This window comes from Scyliorhinus torazame, chromosome 6 (genome assembly GCF_047496885.1).
Source record: "Scyliorhinus torazame isolate Kashiwa2021f chromosome 6, sScyTor2.1, whole genome shotgun sequence".
NCBI classification, from domain to species: domain Eukaryota; kingdom Metazoa; phylum Chordata; class Chondrichthyes; order Carcharhiniformes; family Scyliorhinidae; genus Scyliorhinus; species Scyliorhinus torazame.
This window is the reverse complement of record NC_092712.1, coordinates 89,892,027-89,910,098: the sequence shown is the minus strand read 5'-3', so window position 1 is coordinate 89,910,098 and position 18,072 is coordinate 89,892,027. Positions and strand designations below refer to the sequence as shown.

At 51.9% G+C, this 18,072-nt stretch overlaps 1 protein-coding gene across 1 annotated transcript in view; it reads left to right on the top strand.

Annotated features, from left to right (window-relative positions):
• gpr158a (G protein-coupled receptor 158a) overlaps window positions 1-18,072 on the top strand; it is a 1,113,215-nt gene that overhangs the window by 1,058,684 nt on the left and 36,459 nt on the right. The window contains exon 9 of the mRNA XM_072508450.1: window positions 2,747-2,852. Coding sequence (XP_072364551.1) covers window positions 2,747-2,852 — 106 coding nt within the window. The remainder of the gene's footprint in view (window positions 1-2,746; window positions 2,853-18,072) is intronic.

The following is an 18,072-nucleotide window of genomic DNA, read 5'->3' as shown; positions in this document are numbered from 1 at the left end:
AAACACAAATAGATCAACCATAATCGTATTGACTGGTGGTGCATGCTCAAGGGACTGAATGGCTTACTTCTGCTCCTTTTCCATATGTTCTCATGTTCATATGAAACACCACTTGAAAATTTTACACCAGTTCCCAGCCAGCCAAACCCGATTCGCCTTTGTGAAAGAATTCTTCATTAGACTCTGACTTTGGGATTCTGTAACTCACGTGAACCATTTTTTGTGATTCTTGTATTGCAAGCCTCCTTTTCTCTATCCCTTCCCTTACTGCGTGAAAGGATCCTTTTTGGGATTTTTAAAATGTGCAATTAAACTGATCTTCTGAGTTAATCCTAATTTATGTATTCTGTGGGGTTGTTAGTAAAATTGGACCACGCAACAACAGAAGAGTTGGGAAAAAATGCCACCACCTACTCTGAAAACAAAAAACAAATGTAAAACATCTTCTGTTCACGCACATGTGGGGCGGGATTCTCTCATCCCGTGACAGAGTGTCCGCGCCGTCGTAAACGCCGTCGCGGTTTACGACGGCGTGAACGGGCTGCTGCCAGGAGTAATTCTGGCCCTGACAGGGGGCCAGCACGGCGCTAGAGTTGTTCACGCCGCTCCAGCTGCCGATCCCGATGCGAACTGGGTGTCGCAGGATCCACGCATGCGCTGTGGCGCCAACGCGCGCATGCACTGTGGCCGCCTTCAACGCACCGGCTCCGACGCAACATGGCGCAGGAGTACAGGGGCCGGTGCAGAAGAAAAGAGGCCGGGGGAGAGAGAGGCCGGCCTGCCGATCGGTGGGCCCCAATCGCGGGCCAGGCCGCATCGGAGGCCATCCGCCCAGGTCGGAGCCCCGCTCCACCCACGACACACTCCGCCGCACAACCCTTCCACGCAGAGTTCCCGCCGGCTGCGTGCAGGTGTGGACGGCGCTGGCAGGACTCAGCGTTTTCACTACGGACGCACGGCCCATCCCGGGCTGAGCATCGGCGGGCCAGCCACGTAGAGCGGCTCGCGACTAGCACCGCGCCAACCACGCCGGGGCCAATGAGAAGAATCACGTGCCGGCGTCGGGGGGGGGGGGGGGGGGGGGGGGGCGTTGCCCGGTCATGGGGATTCTCCGGACTGAGAGAATCCCACCCGTGGTATTTGAGCTGATCCTCTCCTGTCCGTCACGCAAGTTACTTTAACGCCACACAAATGCCAGGCAACGACCATCTCCAACAAGAGAGAACCTGCCCTTGACAGTCAATGGCATTACGATTGCTGAAGCCCAGTATCCTGGGGATTACCATTGATCAGGTACTTAACTGAACTAGTCGTATAAATACTGTGGTTACCAGAGAAAATCAGAGGCGATGAATCCTGTAGCGAGTAACTCACCTCCTATGTCCCCAAAGCTTGTCCACCATCTACAAGGCACAAGTCAGGAGTGTGATAGAATACTCTCCACTTGCCTCGATGAGTAAGGCTTCCACAATACTGAAGACACCATCCAGGATAAACCAGCCTGCTTGATTGGCACCCCATCCACAAACATGTACAATAGCAGCAGCATATGTATCATCTACAAGATGCACAGTGACAACTTGTCAAGGTTTTTTCGACAGCACCTTCCACATCTGTGACCTCTACCAGCTAGAAGACAATTGCAGCAGATACTTGCAAACACACCACCTACATGTTTCCCTCCAAGTCACACACCAGCCTGACTTCGAACAATATTGCTGTTCCTTCACTGTTGCTGGCTCAAATTCCTGAACTCCCTTCCCATGTGCCAGTTTAGCTCACTTGACTAGACAGCTGGTACGAGATGCAGAACAAGGCCAGCAGCATGGGTTCAATTCCCGACCCGGTGAGGTTATTCATGAAGACACCTTCCCAATCGAGGTGTGGCGATCCTCAAGTTAAATCACCGCTTGTCAGCTCTCCCCCTCAAAGGGGAAAGAAGCCTATGCTCATCTGGGACTATGGCGATTTTACCTTACCTGATATCCATCTCTATTTCTCCACCACCGCTCAATATGCAAACTGGAGTTGATTTCCAACTTCACTACCTCGGCAGCAACCTGCAAGAGTATGTCTGTTGTAGATCCCCCAACGCCCTGTCCGATTGTTATGCATAACTGACATGCAGTGTTTCAGGGAGAAGTGGCCGGAAGGTGGGATGAAATACGCGGTGAGGGTACAGAACATGGTGGTGGTTTCCGAATTCCCAACATTTATTGCATCTCATCAGTCAGTGGTTTGACAACACAGAGGCAGTGGCAGCACTGAGAGAGTGGCTGGAAAAATAGGTCTGGGCGTCATCAGTGTACATGTACATGCTGATGCCATGAAAAAGGAGGGAATAACACATTGCAGTGACTGTCACAGAGGACTCCCCTTCAGTGCTGTGGCAGGTTCAGAGATGAGTTTGGGGAAAAGATAGGCTGACATATGTGAGGCAATGGCACATTCATAGGCTGTCATTAACACAGAAAGAAGATTCTGTAAAATAAAATGTTGAACATAACAAAACTTCACTGTGTATTAACATCCCGAAAAAAGGTTGACTTGTTAAATAGCCTATTTTACAGTCTTTTTGACATTGACCCACGTTAATTGCCAAAATACAAATCAAATGTCCAATGGTTTAGCGATATGCTATAGAGCAGTGCAATCTTTACATGAAATTATATAATAACTTTGTTAGATTGCATTAATAGTTTTGACCTGAAAGACTTTAACTATGAAATGATGTTTCTCTTTGCAGGTTTACACTGGCATCAAGCCTACACAGTGATTGGATGCTCATGCTGTTCTTTTTCCACACCCATCTGACCGTGACTGTCAGTCTGGGTTTGCTTCTGATCCCAAAGGTACTGTCAGTGTTCCCCAATCTCTGCCTCTGAATGCCTTTCAAATACAAGATTTATTGTCATGCAGTTTAGAACTAAGTCAGATCACTTGCCTCATAAATCACATCATGGTAATCAAATCAGAATTTCAGTAGTTAATGCTTTTCAGGTTGCCTGACTCCGACATAACATTGCAGATCCGATTGGTACACCAATTCAAAATGTAAATTAGCATCAGAAACGTGTATGTCCAACTGCCGCTTTAAAATTTTAACATTGCTCTTGGTGGCTTTATTACAATTGAAGCAAAAAAAGGCAATGCTAAATGATACTTTGAATATTTTCATTTGCGACTGTAAAACACGGTTCTCAAAATTAACCAGGCAGATCACTGAGCAGCTATTTATGTTCATTTGCTTATTAAATAATTTGTCATGGGATAGAATTAAATGCACATTTTCTTTAAACTAACATACCCAAGATGCGGACAGGCTGGATTACTGAAGCACATCATTGCAGGTCAGACTTGATAGTCTTCTACTTCATCTTCAGTTTTACCCTGATTCATTTGGTTGTTTAGTGCTACTGTAAAACTCAATTTACTGCCTGGAATAGAATTATTGTGTCATCTAATGAAAATACAAAATTAATTAAAATGTATTAACTTCATCTTTGCTGATGTAAATAGATTCCAGGATAAAAGAACGCAACAGCACAAAACAGTAATTTCACTGACATTCTAGTTTCAGGCCTGGATTTTCGCTTCAAGAGAACAGAATCGGGGCAATTCCCATCTCCGCAAACCCGTCCCAGGAGAAAGTCCTTTGAAAAATTGGATTTTGGGCATGGTTGGGTGGGTTAAAATGGGAATCATGGTTGGCAACTTCGGAAACAGTATGGAGACTGTCAGGTGTGGAGGTGGGCTGAACAGAAGGCTTGCTTCGGTACACCAGCACTTTTTAAAAGAACACCCCTCGCCCTTCATCCCTCACACCCTCTGATCCCCCACGCATACTCCCCATGTTTCATTCATGTCAACCCATGTCATCCCATGCCCTCGACCCACTTCCATACCCCCACTGCAAACCTATGCCCCACTACCCATTCTCGCGGTCCTTTATACCTCCATGCCAACTTATAGTGTGTTTATATTCCCAAATGAAACCACATATTTCATTCAAGTGCTCAGTCCCTTATAAAAACAAACATGGGAAGTCATAGTCCCAGTTCAAAGAGCCAATAACCACTTTTAGCTGTCAATCAAACTGTGAAATGGCAGGCACCCAATTATGATAATGTAAGGTTGTGAAATCAATAATGGAGCTTTGTGATATGGTATGAATTAAGTAATGGTATGATGGGAAAACTGGTCAATGGGAAGACTGGTCAAAAGGTTTGATGCAATATAACAAAGGCTGAAACTATTCATTCCAGCTCACCAGGCCCATGTAAAGAATGCTGCCCTAACCATTTTCAGACTAGTATGGCCGTAGGCCAACTCTGCATAACTTGAAGTCCGAAAAGATCAGCGAAGGTCGAGCCATTCCAAAACACCGGACCTCGGCAACTCTTGATAAAACTAACTCGTCATAACCCAGGGCCGTAGGAATTTAAAACAAGATAAGTTCAGGAAGAAACAAGTCTATTCCGACCTTTCAATGTTCCCTCCGAGGACTAAATAATGGTATGAGTGATATGACCAAACATGGTCTGGTCTTTGCTTCCATTTGTATTTCCGATCAAACTCCTGACCATACTGTTGTCACATAATCTTGATAAAGATAATGTATAAATATTGAGCTAATTCTACGCGAATGCGTGGAACTTGTGAAAGACTCAGCAGTTTTGTTGACTGCTCTTTGACTTCAAGTTTCAGCCATTGCTGCATGCAGTTTTTTTCGAAAATAAAGCTTGTTATTCTGTCTTAATGAGTGGGTTGAATCTTTCTACTACAGAAGCGGGAAAATATTGACTTTGACAGCTTGAATCCAGTAATGCTGATAATAATATTAATAATAATAATAGCAATCTTTATTAGTGTCACAAGTAGGCTTACATTAACACTACAACAAAGTTACTGTGAAACTCCCCCAGTCGCCACACTCTGCGGGAGGAAAGTGGTGAACCCAGTGTGGAGCAGCGTGGGAACAGGATGGTGAACCCAGTGTGGAGTAGTGCGGGAGGAGAGTGGTGAATCCAGTGTGGAATCCATGTTTGGAGCAGAGCGAGAGGAGCGGAACGGTAGCACAGTGGTTAGCACTCTTGCTTCACAGCACCAGGGTCCCAGTTCCGATTCCCGGCTTGGGTCACTGTGTGGTGTTTGCAAGTTCTCCCCGTGTCCACGTGGGTTTCTTCCTGGGTTTCTTCCTGGTGCTCCGGTTTCCTCCCACAAGTCCCAAAAGACGTGTTTGTTAGGTGAATTGGACATTCTGAATTCTCCCTCTGTGTACCCGAACAGGCGCCAGAATGTGGCGACGCGGGGCTTTTCACAGTAACTTCATTGCAGTGTTAATGTAAGCCTACTTGTGACAATAAAGATTATTATCATTATTATTAGGGAGCAGTGAATCCAGTGTGGAGCAGTGCGAGAGGGGAGCGGTGAATCCAGTGTGGAGCAATGCGAGAAGGCAGCGGTGAATCCAGTGTGGAGCAGTGCGAGAGGGCAGCAGTGAATCCAGTGTGGAGCAGTGCGAGAGGGGAGCGGTGAATCCAGTGTGGAGCAATGCGAGAGGGCAGCGGTGAATCCAGTGTGGAGCAGTGCGAGAGGGCAGCGGTGAATCCAGTGTGGAGCAGTGCGAGAGGGGAGCGGTGAATCCAGTGTGGAGCAATGCGAGAGGGCAGCGGTGAATCCAGTGTGGAGCAATGCGAGAGGGCAGCGGTGAATCCAGTGTGGAGCAGTGCGAGAGGGCAGCGGTGAATCCACTGTGGAGCAGTGCGAGAGGGCAGCAGTGAATCCAGTGTGGAGCAGTGCGAGAGGGCAGCGGTGAATCCAGTGTGGAGCAGTGCGAGAGGGCAGCGGTGAATCCAGTGTGGAGCAATGCGAGAGGGCAGCGGTGAATCCAGTGTGGAGCAGTGCGAGAGGGCAGCGGTGAATCCAGTGTGGAGCAGTGCGAGAGGGCAGCAGTGAATCCAGTGTGGAGCAATGCGAGAGGGCAGCGGTGAATCCAGTGTGGAGCAGTGCGAGAGGGCAGCAGTGAATCCAGTGTGGAGCAATGCGAGAGGGCAGCGGTGAATCCAGTGTGGAGCAGTGCGAGAGGGCAGCGGTGAATCCACTGTGGAGCAGTGCGAGAGGGCAGCGGTGAATCCAGTGTGGAGCAGTGCGAGAGGGCAGCGGTGAATCCACTGTGGAGCAGTGCGAGAGGGCAGCAGTGAATCCAGTGTGGAGCAGTGCGAGAGGGCAGCGGTGAATCCAGTGTGGAGCAATGCGAGAGGGCAGCGGTGAATCCAGTGTGGAGCAATGCGAGAGGGCAGCAGTGAATCCAGTGTGGAGCAATGCGAGAGGGCAGCGGTGAATCCAGTGTGGAGCAGTGCGAGAGGGCAGCAGTGAATCCAGTGTGGAGCAATGCGAGAGGGCAGCGGTGAATCCAGTGTGGAGCAGTGCGAGAGGGGAGCGGTGAATCCAGTGTGGAGCAGTGCGAGAGGGCAGCAGTGAATCCAGTGTGGAGCAATGCGAGAGGGCAGCGGTGAATCCAGTGTGGAGCAGTGCGAGAGGGCAGCGGTGAATCCACTGTGGAGCAGTGCGAGAGGGCAGCAGTGAATCCACTGTGGAGCAGTGCGACAGAGGAGCAATGAATCCAGTGTGCAGCAGTGCAGGAGGAGAGCGGTGAACCCAGAGTGGAGCAGCGCGGGAAGAGAGTGGTGAACTGAGTGTGGCGCAGTGTGAGAGGAGAGCGGTGAACCCAGTGTGGGAGGAAAGCGGTGAACCCTGTGTGGGGCAGTGTGGGAGGAAAGCAGTGAACCCTGTGTGGGGCAGTGTGGGAGGAAAGCGGTGAACCGAGTGAGGTGCATGATGCACGATCAATTGCACAAAGACTAAAGTTGGGTACAACTGTGGCATTATTACAGTCAGATCCGAGGCCTCCTGCTGCAGCTGGCGAAATGGCAGGGCACTGGAGGTCATGCATATTTATACAGTTCTCCCTGGGCGGAGCCAGCCAGCAGGAGCTGCCGGCGAACCTGTAGTGCAGGTCCTACCTTACATCTCCTATTACAGTGGTTCACCACATTCACCCCGTTAAAAATGAGTCCGGCGGGGGTGACGTGAAACTATATACAATTAGTGGAATTATGTACAGTGGTAAGGAAAGGAAAGTCCATGTTAACGGTCCGGAGTCCGTCAAAGGTTCAGCTGGTCCGGTGCTTTGGTGCTTCGTTGGGATCGGCGTAACGGTGGTGGTGAAGTTGGTGCTGGCAGTGGTGGAGGTGGCCCCGATGGCGGTGGTGGCGGTTCTGATGCTGGCCAGTCATCGGGGAACTCCGGGAGCGTGCAGAAGTCCTCTTCGTCCTCTTGTGCGGAAAAGGGGAAAGGGGGTGGTTGTCTGGTGGGGTCAATATTGGCGGCGCAGTGGGAGGTGGGGCGGGGCGCATTGGTGGGGGGGGGGGGGGGGTGGGGGGTGTTGGGTGGAACCTGACGGTGCCAGGTCCCTGAGTGAGACAGTATCTTGGCGACCGTCGGGGAACTCAACGTAGGCATATTGAGGGTTGGCGTGGAGCAGGTGAACCCTGTCCACCAAGGGGTCTGCCTTGTGGAGTCAGACGTGCCTGCGGAGAAGGACCAGTCCTGGGGCAGCGAGCCAAGTCGGGAGCGACACACCGGATGTGGACTTCCTGGGGAAAGTAAAAACACGTTCATGGGGTGTGTTATCAGTGGCGGTGCACAATAGTGACCGGATGGAGTGCAGAGTCTCAGGGAGGACCTCCTGCCAGCGAGAGGCTGGGAGGTTCCTGGACCGTAGGGCCAGCAGGACGGCCCTCCAAACCGTCCCATTCTCCCGTTCTACTTGCCCGTTTCCCCGGGGGTTGTAGCTGGTCGTTCTGCTGGAGGCGATACCCCTGCTGAGCAGAAACTGACGCAGCTCATCGCTCATGAATGAGGATCCCCTGTCACTGTGGATGTAGGTGGGGAAACCGAAAAGAGCGAAGGTGGTGCTGAGGGCCTTGATGATGGTGGCAGACGTCATATCGGGGCATGGGATGGCGAAGGGGAATCTGGAGTACTTATCGACCACACTGAGAATATACGTGTTCTGGTTGGTGGAGGGGAGGAGCCCTTTGAAATCCACGCTGAGGCGTTCAAAGGGGTGGGAAGCCTTCACCAGGAGCGCACGGTCCGGCCGGTAGAAGTGCGGCTTGCACTCCGCACAGACCTGGCAGTCCCTGGTGACTGTCCTTACTTCCTCGATGGAGTAGGGCAGATTGTGAGCTTTGACCAGATGGTACAACCAGGTGACCCCTGGGTGACAAAGGCTGTTGTGTAGGGCCCGGAGTTGGTCCACTTGTGCGCTGGCACATGTACCTCGGGAGAGGGCACCTGGGTGCTCGTTGAGTTTACCGGGGCGATACAAGATCTCGTAATTATAGGTGGAGAGCTCGATTCTCCACCGCAAGATTTTATCATTTTTGATCTTGCCCCGCTGTGTGTTACTGAACATGAAGGCTACTGACCTTTGGTCCGTAAGGAGAGTGAATCTCTTACCGGCCAGGTAATGCCTCCAATGCCGCACAGCTTCAATGATAGCTTGAGCCTCCGTCTCGATGGATGAGTGTCGAATTTCAGAGGCATGAAGGGTGCGGGAAAAGAATGCCACGGGTCTGCCTGCCTGGTTTAGGGTGGTGGCAAGGGCGACATCTGAAGCGTCGCGTTCTACTTGGAAAGGCAGTGACTCGTCCACTGCACGCATCCCGGCCTTGGCGATGACTGCTCTGATGCGGGCGAACGCATGTTGTGCCTCGGCCGCAAGGGGGAATTGGGTGGACTGGATGAGTGGGCGGGCCTTGTCACATAGTTTGGGACCCACTGAGCATAGTAGGAAAGGAACCCCAGGCAGCGTTTGAGGGCCTTGGGGCAGTGGGGGAGGGGAAGTTCCATGAGGGGGCACATGCGCTCGGGGTAGGGCCCAAGAAGGCCATTTTGGACTATATAGCTGAGAATGGCTAACCGGATCGTGCTGAACACACACTTCTCTTTGTTGAAGGTCAGGTTGAGAAGGGTGGCAGTGCGGTGGAATTTATCGAGGTTGGCATCGTGGTCCTTCTGGTCATGGCCGCAGATGGTGACATTATCTAAGTATGGAAAGGTGGCCCGCAAACCGTACTGGTCGACAATTCGGTCCATCTCTCTTTGGAAGACCGAGACCCCATTTGTGAGACCGAAAGGGACCCTAAGGAAGTGGTAGAGGTGACCGTCCATCTCGAAGGCTGTGTATGGACGGTCCGACTTCCGGATGGGGAGCTGGTGGTAGGCGGATTTCAGGTCAATTGTTGAGAAGACCCGGTACTGCGCAATCTGATTGACCATATCAGATATGCGTGGGAGGGGGTACACGTCGAGCTGCGTGTACCGATTGATGGTCTGGCTGTAGTCCACGACCATCCTGTGTTTCTCCCGAGTTTTAACCACTACCACTTGGGCTCTCCATGGGGCTGTTGCTGGCCTCGATAATACCCTCCTTAAGCAACCGCTGGACATCGGACCTGATGAAGGTCTTGTCCTGGGTGCTGTACCGTCTGCTCCTAGTGGCAACGGGCTTGCAATCTGCAGTTAGGTTTGCCAAAAGGGAGGGGGGATCGACCTTGAGGCTCGCGAGTTCGCAAACGGTAAGGGGGGGGTAAGGGCCCGCCGAATTTGAGGGTGAGGCTCTAGAGGTTGCACTGGAAGTCCAGGCCCAACAGGAGTGCAGCGCAGAGATTAGGAAGGACATAGAGGCGGAAGTTACCAAATTCTACGCCCTGGACCGTGAGGGTGACTGTACAAAAGCCTCGGATCGGGACGGAGTGGGATCCGGAGGCTAGGGAGATCCTTTGATTGGCAGGGAGCAGCGCCTTACCATATGTGGGTGAACGAAGCTTTTGGTGCTCCCGGAGTCCAGTAGGCACGAGGTCGCATGGCCGTTGATTTTAACCGTCGGCGACGCGGTGGCCAGGTTGTGCGGGCGAAATTGGTCCAGCGTCATCGAAGCGAGCTGCGGGTAGCCATCGGATGCTTCGGGTGGCGAGCGGGTGCGGTTCTGATGTCGAGATGTCCGGGGACCTTGTGGGGAACAAGATGGCGGCGCCCATGGTGCGCACATTGCGGGGTCGGGACAAGATGGCGACACCCATGGTGCGCACATTGTGGGGTCGGGACAAGATGGCGGCACCCATTGGTCGCACATGGACCCGGGAGGCGAAGATGGCAGCTACCATTATGCATCTGGTGTGGGGGAGGGGGCGATAGCGGGCGCGATCGCAGCGACTGCGCGGGCCTGGCACACAGCCGCGCAGTGGCTTTACAAACTGCAGCGCGGGCCTGGCAGTGTTGGCGGGGGTGCTTCTGCTGACTGCAGATGTAGCAGCAGGGACCCCCAGGGTGCGCGGATCGGTGCAGGCGCAGGCGTATTGCGAAGGCAGGGCCCCGGCTGAGGAGGTCGTCGGCGGGGTCCAGGAGGGGTAGGAAGGGGTAGAAGGGTGGGCAGCGCGGCGGGAGAGGTACGATTGTACGTTACGGGATGCGACCGTCATGGGGAGCACCAAGGTTTTCGTCTCCGCCAGTTTGAGCGTGGCCCCTTCCAGCAATCGTTCTCGGATGCGGTCCGATGCAATCCCTGTGACGAAGGCATCGCGCATGAGGAGATTCGCGTGTTCGGCGGCCGTGTCGGCCTGACAGTCACAGTCCCAGACTAGTGGAATTAGGGCGCGCCAGAAGGCTTCGATGGACTCACCAGGTAGTTGCGAGCGGGTGGCAAGTACATGCCTGGCGAAGAGCGTGTTCGCCTTCTGTGTGTAGTGTTCTTTGAGGAGTTCCATCGCTTTTGTGTAAGTCGTGGCGTCTTGGATCAACGGGAACACGCTGGAGCTCAGTCTGGAGTACAGGACGTTTATCTTCTGTGCCTCCGTTGGCGCGGGGTCCGCCGCGTTGATGTAAGCCTCGAAACATGCTAGCCAGTGAGCAAAGTCTTTCCTGCCGTCAGGCGGGTGAGGATCCAGCTGCAGGCGATCGGGCTTAATTCGGATATCCATTCTGTGGAAAATCTGACTGTAATAAATTGATGCACCATCAATTGCACGAAGACTAAAGTTGGGTACAACTGTGGCTTTATTACAGTCAGATGCGAGGCCTCCTGCTGCAGCTGGCGAAATGGCAGGGCACTGGAGGTCATGCATATTTATTCAGTTCTCCCTGGGCGTAGCCAGCCGGCAGGATCTACCGGCGAACCTGTAGTGCAAGTCCTACCTTACATCTCCAATTACAGTGGATCACCACAGTGCAGTGTGAGAGGAGAGCGGTGAACCCAGTGTGGGGCAGTGTGGGAGGAAAGCGGTGAACCCAGTGTCCCTCCCAGAGTCCAGTGCAGATTCTGCCCACTTAGGGGCACAACAGACATGATCGTCACCACGCGGCAACTACAAGAGAAATGCCAGGATCAGCACCACGGGAGTGGTGCGGCACAGGCGTATTGCGAAGGCAGGGCCTGCGGCGCGGGAGTGCCCACAATGGGAAACCCCTTTGGCCGGCTTCCGGGATGGAGAATCCCACTGTCAGCGAGGGTGCGCCTCACCAGAAAATGGGTGCGGCAGGATGGAGAATCCCACCCCTTATCTCTCACAAAGAGTAGCTTACATCTCTATCGTTGTGAAAATCAATGCCTCAATGTTAAGTAAAGGGCAGCACGGTAGCACAGTAGTTAGCATAGTTGCTTCACAGCTCCAGGGTCCCAGGTTCGATTCCCAGCTTGGGTTACTGTGCGGAGTCTGCACGTTCTCCCCGTGTCTGTGTGGGTTTCTTCCGGGTGCTCCGGTTTCCTCCTACAGTCCAAAGACGTGCAGGTTAGGTGGATTGGCCATGCTAAATTGCCCTTAGTGTCCAAAAAGCTTAGGTGGGGTTTCTGGGTTACGGGATAGGGTGGAGGTGTGGGGTGCTCATTCCAAGGGCCGGTGCAGACCGGTGCAGACTTGATGGGCCGAATGGCCTCCTTCTGCACTGTAAATTCTATGATTCTATGATTCTATATGTAACAGGATACTTCTTTAAAATTTCATCATGTGATGCGAACATCACTGTCAAGCCCGTCCCTAATTACCACGCATCAACGCTTACACAGCTTTCTGTGTTTTCCTCTGCTCTTCAGCCAATTGCAGAAGATGTTTGGGAGTATCCCTCAGAAATTCACCTCGTCTGTTTTTTTGGGTCACAATTGGCAGAGAAGGGCCAGTAAGAGCGAGGAAGGGCTGCCAATCAGGTCAGCCAATTAGATCTCACTAGCAAAAAACACAATGGATTTACCCATACCAGGCAGATATTTGGGAATGATAGAAGAATTGTGCGTAAAGAGTCTGTGATGGAGCTGTGCCATTTCCTTGAGGAAACCGTCCAGACAATGTCTAACATTTGGGCAGTATTGCCAGCATCCATATATTCAGCACAGTACATCTATTATAAAGATTTTAGCTGCCTCCTGGAAAGCACAGAGGATATCTGTAGTGTCAGCCAGTTTGTTCACCACAAATGTATATCATATTGTTTGGGAGAGCGAATAATTATAAAATTGACTAAAAGCGAGAATGTGATTGTGCAGTGTTATGATCACTTGAGAGGCCAATAATTTTAATTCCCAGTGACCAATTATTTTTTAAAATCCTTGCACAGGTTGTGAGCATCGCTGGCTAGGCCAGCATTTATCGCCCATCCATAATTGCCCGTGAGAGGGTGAGGATAAGCCACCATAAAGGAACTGCAGGACATTTTTAAAATTTTACGTTTTCGAAATCAAATAAAAGCGACATCGACTAAACAGTTTGCATTTGGTCTCCCGAATGTAAAGGAGACAGGATTGTGAGCGCCGAGTACTGTAAACGAAACAAAACGGCTTCACCGAGAAGGAGTGTGTGGGCCCATGGAGGGATAAAGGTCTTACACCTTCTGTGATTGCTCAGGAAGATGCTGTGGGAAAGGATGACGAGTTGGGGTGATAGAGGAATGAAATAGCATGCACCAAAGGGAATAGGATGGATGGAGGGGGGAGTGGGGGCGATTGTGTGATTGTAGGTTCAGGGCTGGCCTGCCACTGGCCTATGTGGAGGTCCTTCCTAAAAACAGGACACCTGGGCTCTTGCCGGTTCTCCAGCCAGCGGTGAAGACCCCTTTACAAAATTCCTTGTAGTTTTTCGTCAACAGTCAACTGCCACTTCCAATTTCTAATGGATTCATTTCTCTCCATTTTGCCAAGTCATGACATTGAAGTGTTGCAACTAGTAGACTCCGCTCTGGTATTCTCTCCTCCGGCTTCCAGAGTCTTTCGATTGCCACAGGATGTTGGTGTGTTTGGTCTTCTATACCTTGCAAAGGAATCCACCAAACACCTTGACTTGTCCAAACCAGGATCTTTATTGAATCTCGTGTGGTAAGATAGCAATCTGTTACAGAGCACATTATCATGGAGTCTCTTGAGACTCCTCTGGAACTACAACCAGTACCGACCATTCACCAGTATGTCTTACTACCATCTCCTGTAACCATCTCCTGATGGCCGCATGTGTCTCCACTTACAAGGGAGTCCCTGGTCACCTGGACACGGTCTTGAGACCGCATGGTGTGTCTGCATTGCCGCCACCCGCTGGTTGGAGATCACACACCATCCATCTGTGATATTACTGACAGGCATATTACCACAGATGCGTCCCTTCAATCGAGAGACTGTCTACCCGCCTGCATCCCACCTGGTAGCTTGCAGAGAACCAGCAGGTTCCTCCTCTCTGCTGATCACAGCAGCTGCAGCCTTTTGTTTCTGTGAGACTTCCCTCTCTCTTTTCCTGCCTAAAAACATGGGTCAGAATTTTACCGCCCCTCTAGCCCGTTGGGATATTACAGTCCCACCAAACTGAATGGAGATTTAAATGGATCACCGCATTTGCCAGGGGGAGGCATGCCCAGGCAGGGCTGTAAAATCCTGGCCTTGAAGATGGAAATTCTTTGCACAGTTAGCTCAGCTGCCGCTGCTGCTGCTGTATCTGTTGTCAGGTGTGAACATGTTGCACCCTGCTCCAAGTAAGCCTCAACCTCTATTCCCATGGTAACCAAGTAACCCAGGCTTGTTATCCGGATGAATTTGAAGTAGATCACATGACCTCTATTCATCCCTTTTCTTTACCTTACATTAAAGAGACAATTCCAAAAAAAAGTCAATTAATAAATCCTCGCATTTGGAACAGCAGCACCTGATGTGTTGGGTGTTCTGGATCACAAACAGTGATCCAACACTGGAAGTGGTGCAACTCTATTTTATTATAAGGTTAACTATATTAACATACTTGAACTGTGGGTAAATGCAATACCAGCTTTAACAGTTGACCCTTGCCTAGTCCTACCCAGATGATGCACTCAGCACATGATGAATGTCTGTGTTGCAGGCTGTGAGCTCTGTGCTCCGAGCTGGCTGCGACTAGAATGAGCGGGAACTCTCCTGTCCTCTGTCTTTATAGTGCGTGTGCTCTCACTGGTGATTGGCTGCGGTGTTGTGTATGCTGATTGGTCCCACTGCATGTCCATCAGTGTGTGTATGTGTCTGCACCATAATAGACTGGTGTATATTATGACATCCCCCCTTTTATACAAAAACATGTGCCTGCGTGACAATAAATATCGTGTAGTGAATGTACCTGACTATGTGTGTGCATGTTATTTACATGACTATGTAAATGAGGCTAATCTATTTACACGGGAAGATGCCTGGTGCAGAGAAATTGGGTGTCACGTTGATGCACAATCAATTACTCTCGAGACAAGGCGAGTCATAACTAATAGGCTTTAATCAGCTAGAACTGTACCCAGCAGCTTCGATACAGAAAGTGAAGGCTGCTGGGAGGCATTGCTTCTTATACCGTGCCTCTCAGGGCGGAGCTATGTATGTTAGCCAATGATAGACTCCTAGGTCTAGCCAATGGTCATCCACCTCTCAGGTACTGCAATACCTGGTATTACCACACACACCAACAACGAAATTAACATTATATACAAACTACTGGAATGCTGAAACAAGATAACAGAACAGATCAAAGAGTCCAACATCGTAAAACTCATTAGTCAGGTCTCTCAGGTGGGCGACAAATTCTGGTTGACCGCCTCAAGGGTGGGTCAGGAGCCATCGGCAGAGGAACGGGCTGGGCCACGGCAGAGTGAGGAGGATGCAGAGTATTCGGAATCTCCACATAGTCCAGGTTGGGGACAACAGGAGGGCGTGGCACCGGTGGAGGATCACGTAGCGAGCGTGGAACGAGATGAAGGGCACGCCGATAGTGGCGGCGAATGGAACCATCTGGCAGACGAACCAGGAACGGGCGGGGAGACACCTGCCGAAGAACCACAGCAGTTGCAGACCAGCCACCCTCCGGAAGGTGGATGCGGATGTTGTCATCCGGCGCCAGAGCAGGGAGATCAGTCGCCCAAGCGTCATGCGCCGCCTTGTGTTGTGCACGAGACTGTTGCATCCGCTGAAGGACCGGAACGTGGTCGAGGTCTGGGACGTGAATGGACGGCACTGTGGTCCTGAGGGTGCGGCCCATGAGCAGCTGGGCTGGCGACAGGCCCGTGGAGAGTGGGGCCGAACGATAGACCAGCAGGGCGAGGTAGAAGTCGGATCCTGCATCGGCAGCCTTGCAGAGGAGCCGTTTGACGATGTGGACGCCTTTTTCCGCTTTGCCATTGGATTGGGGGTGCAGGGGACTGGATGTCACATGCACAAAGTTGTACCTGCTGGCAATGTTGGACCATTCCTGGCTCGCGAAGCAGGGGCCATTGTCCGACATCACAGTGAATGGGATGCCGTGACGAGCAAAGGTCCCCTTGCAGGCACGGCTGACCGCCGATGATGCGATGTCGTGCAGGCGTACGACCTCCGGGTAGTTCGAAAAATAGTCTACAATCAGAACATAGTCCATGCCGAGCGCATGGAACAGTTCAACGCCTACCTTAGACCAAGGGGATGTGACCAACTCATGGGGCTGTAGGGTCTCATGTGGTTGGGCCGGCTGGAACCGCTGACAGGTGGGGCAGTTGAGCACTGTGTTGGCGATGTCCTCATTGATGCCGGGCCAGTACACAGCCTCTCGGGCCCTCCGACGGCACTTCTCCACGCATAGATGGCCCTCGTGTAGCTGTTCCAAAACGAGCTGGCGCATGCTGTGCGGTCCAGCTTCAGGAGGACACCATCGACTACTGCCAGATAGTCTCTCATATTGTAGAACTGCGGGCATTGGTCCTTGAGCCACCCGTCCGTCATGTGGCGCATGACACGCTGTAGTAGGGGGTCAGCTGCAGTCTCGCGGCAAATGTGGATAAGGCGTTCATCCGTGGCCGGCATATTGGAGGCCGTGAAGGCCACATCGGGGTCAACCTGGCAGACGAACCCCTCTGGGTCACACGGGGTGTGACTGCCCTGGACAGAGCGTCGGCTACGATCAGGTCCTTGCCCGGGGTGTATAGGAGCTGGAAATCGTACCGCTGGAGTTTAAGCAGAATGCGCTGGAGGCGAGGGGGTCATTTCATTCATGTCTTTTTGTATAATGTTGACCAGCGGGCGATGGTCGGTCTCGACAGTGAATTGGGGGAGGCCGTACACTTAATCATGAAATTTGTCGACCCCAGTCAACAGTCCCAGGCACTCCTTTTCGATCTGCGCATAGCGCTGTTCCGTGGGGATCATGGCACGTGACGCATATGCAACGGGGGCCCATGATGAGGCCCCATCGCGTTGCAGGAACACCGTCCCAATGCCGGATTGGCTGGCATCCGTTGAAATTTTTGTTTCCTTCGTGGGATCAAAAAATGCCAATACCGGGGCCTTGGTAAGCTTGGCCTTAAGCTCCTCCCATTCGCGCTCATGGGCGGGAAGCCATTGGAAGTCTGTCGTCTTCCTGACCAGGTTCCGGAGAGCTGTGGTATGGGAGGCGATGTTGGGGATGAACTTCCCCAGGAAGTTGACCATGCCCAAAAATCAGACGACCGCCTTCTTATCCGCTGGCTTCTGCATGGCCGTGATGGCAGCCACCTTGTCCGCATCCGGCCGCACACCCAACCGGGAGATGTGGTCCTCTAGGAACTTGAGTTCCGTCTGGCCGAAGGAACATTTGACTCTGTTTAGGCGAAGGTCCTGTATTCGTTTGAAAACACGCTGGAGGCGACTGATATGCTCCTGCGGACCAAATGATGATGTCGTCAACATAGACGCGCACACCCTCAATGCCCTCCATCATTTGCTCCATGATCCGGTGGAATACTTCTGATGCCGATATAATCCCAAACGGCATCCTGTTGTAGCAGTATCTGCCAAACGGGGTATTAAAGGTACACAGCTTTCTGCTGGACCTGTCTAGTTGAATTTGCCAGAATCCTTTCGAGGCGTCAAGTTTGGTGAAGATGTTGGCCTGAGCCATCTCGCACGTGATCTCCTCGCGCTTGGGAATAGAGTAATGCTCCCTCATTATGTTGCGATTCAGATCCTTTGGGTCAATGCAGATCGGAGCACGCCGGAAGGCTTCTTTACGCACACCATGGAACTGACCCAGTCGGCTGGTTCCGTCACTCTGGAGAGCACTCCTTGGTCCTGGAGGTGGTCCTTGAGGGGTGCTGGGACTCTGTGAGGTGCATGAACCACAGGCATGTCTTCTAGTTTGAGCAGGATTTTGTAAGTGTATGGAAGCATGCCTTCGAAAATGTTGTGGTGCTGGTCGATGATGGCATTAAGTTGCTCCCTGAAGTCCGCATCCTGGAAGGCAGACGTGTCATCTGGAGAGAGTGAATGTACTTGTTGAACGAGGTTTCGGAGTTTGCACGCCTGTGCGCCTAGCAGAGAGTCCTTCGAGGAGCCCACGATCTCTAAGGGAAGGATGGCTTTTCGCGAGTTGTGCGTCACTTCGAGTTGGCATGAACCGGTAGCAGGAATGACGCTGTCATTGTAGTCCACTAGTTGGCAGGTCGACGGAAGAATGGTTGGTTAACCCCAAGGGTCTGAAAGTCTGACCACGCTAGGAGATTAGCGGAAGCACCAGT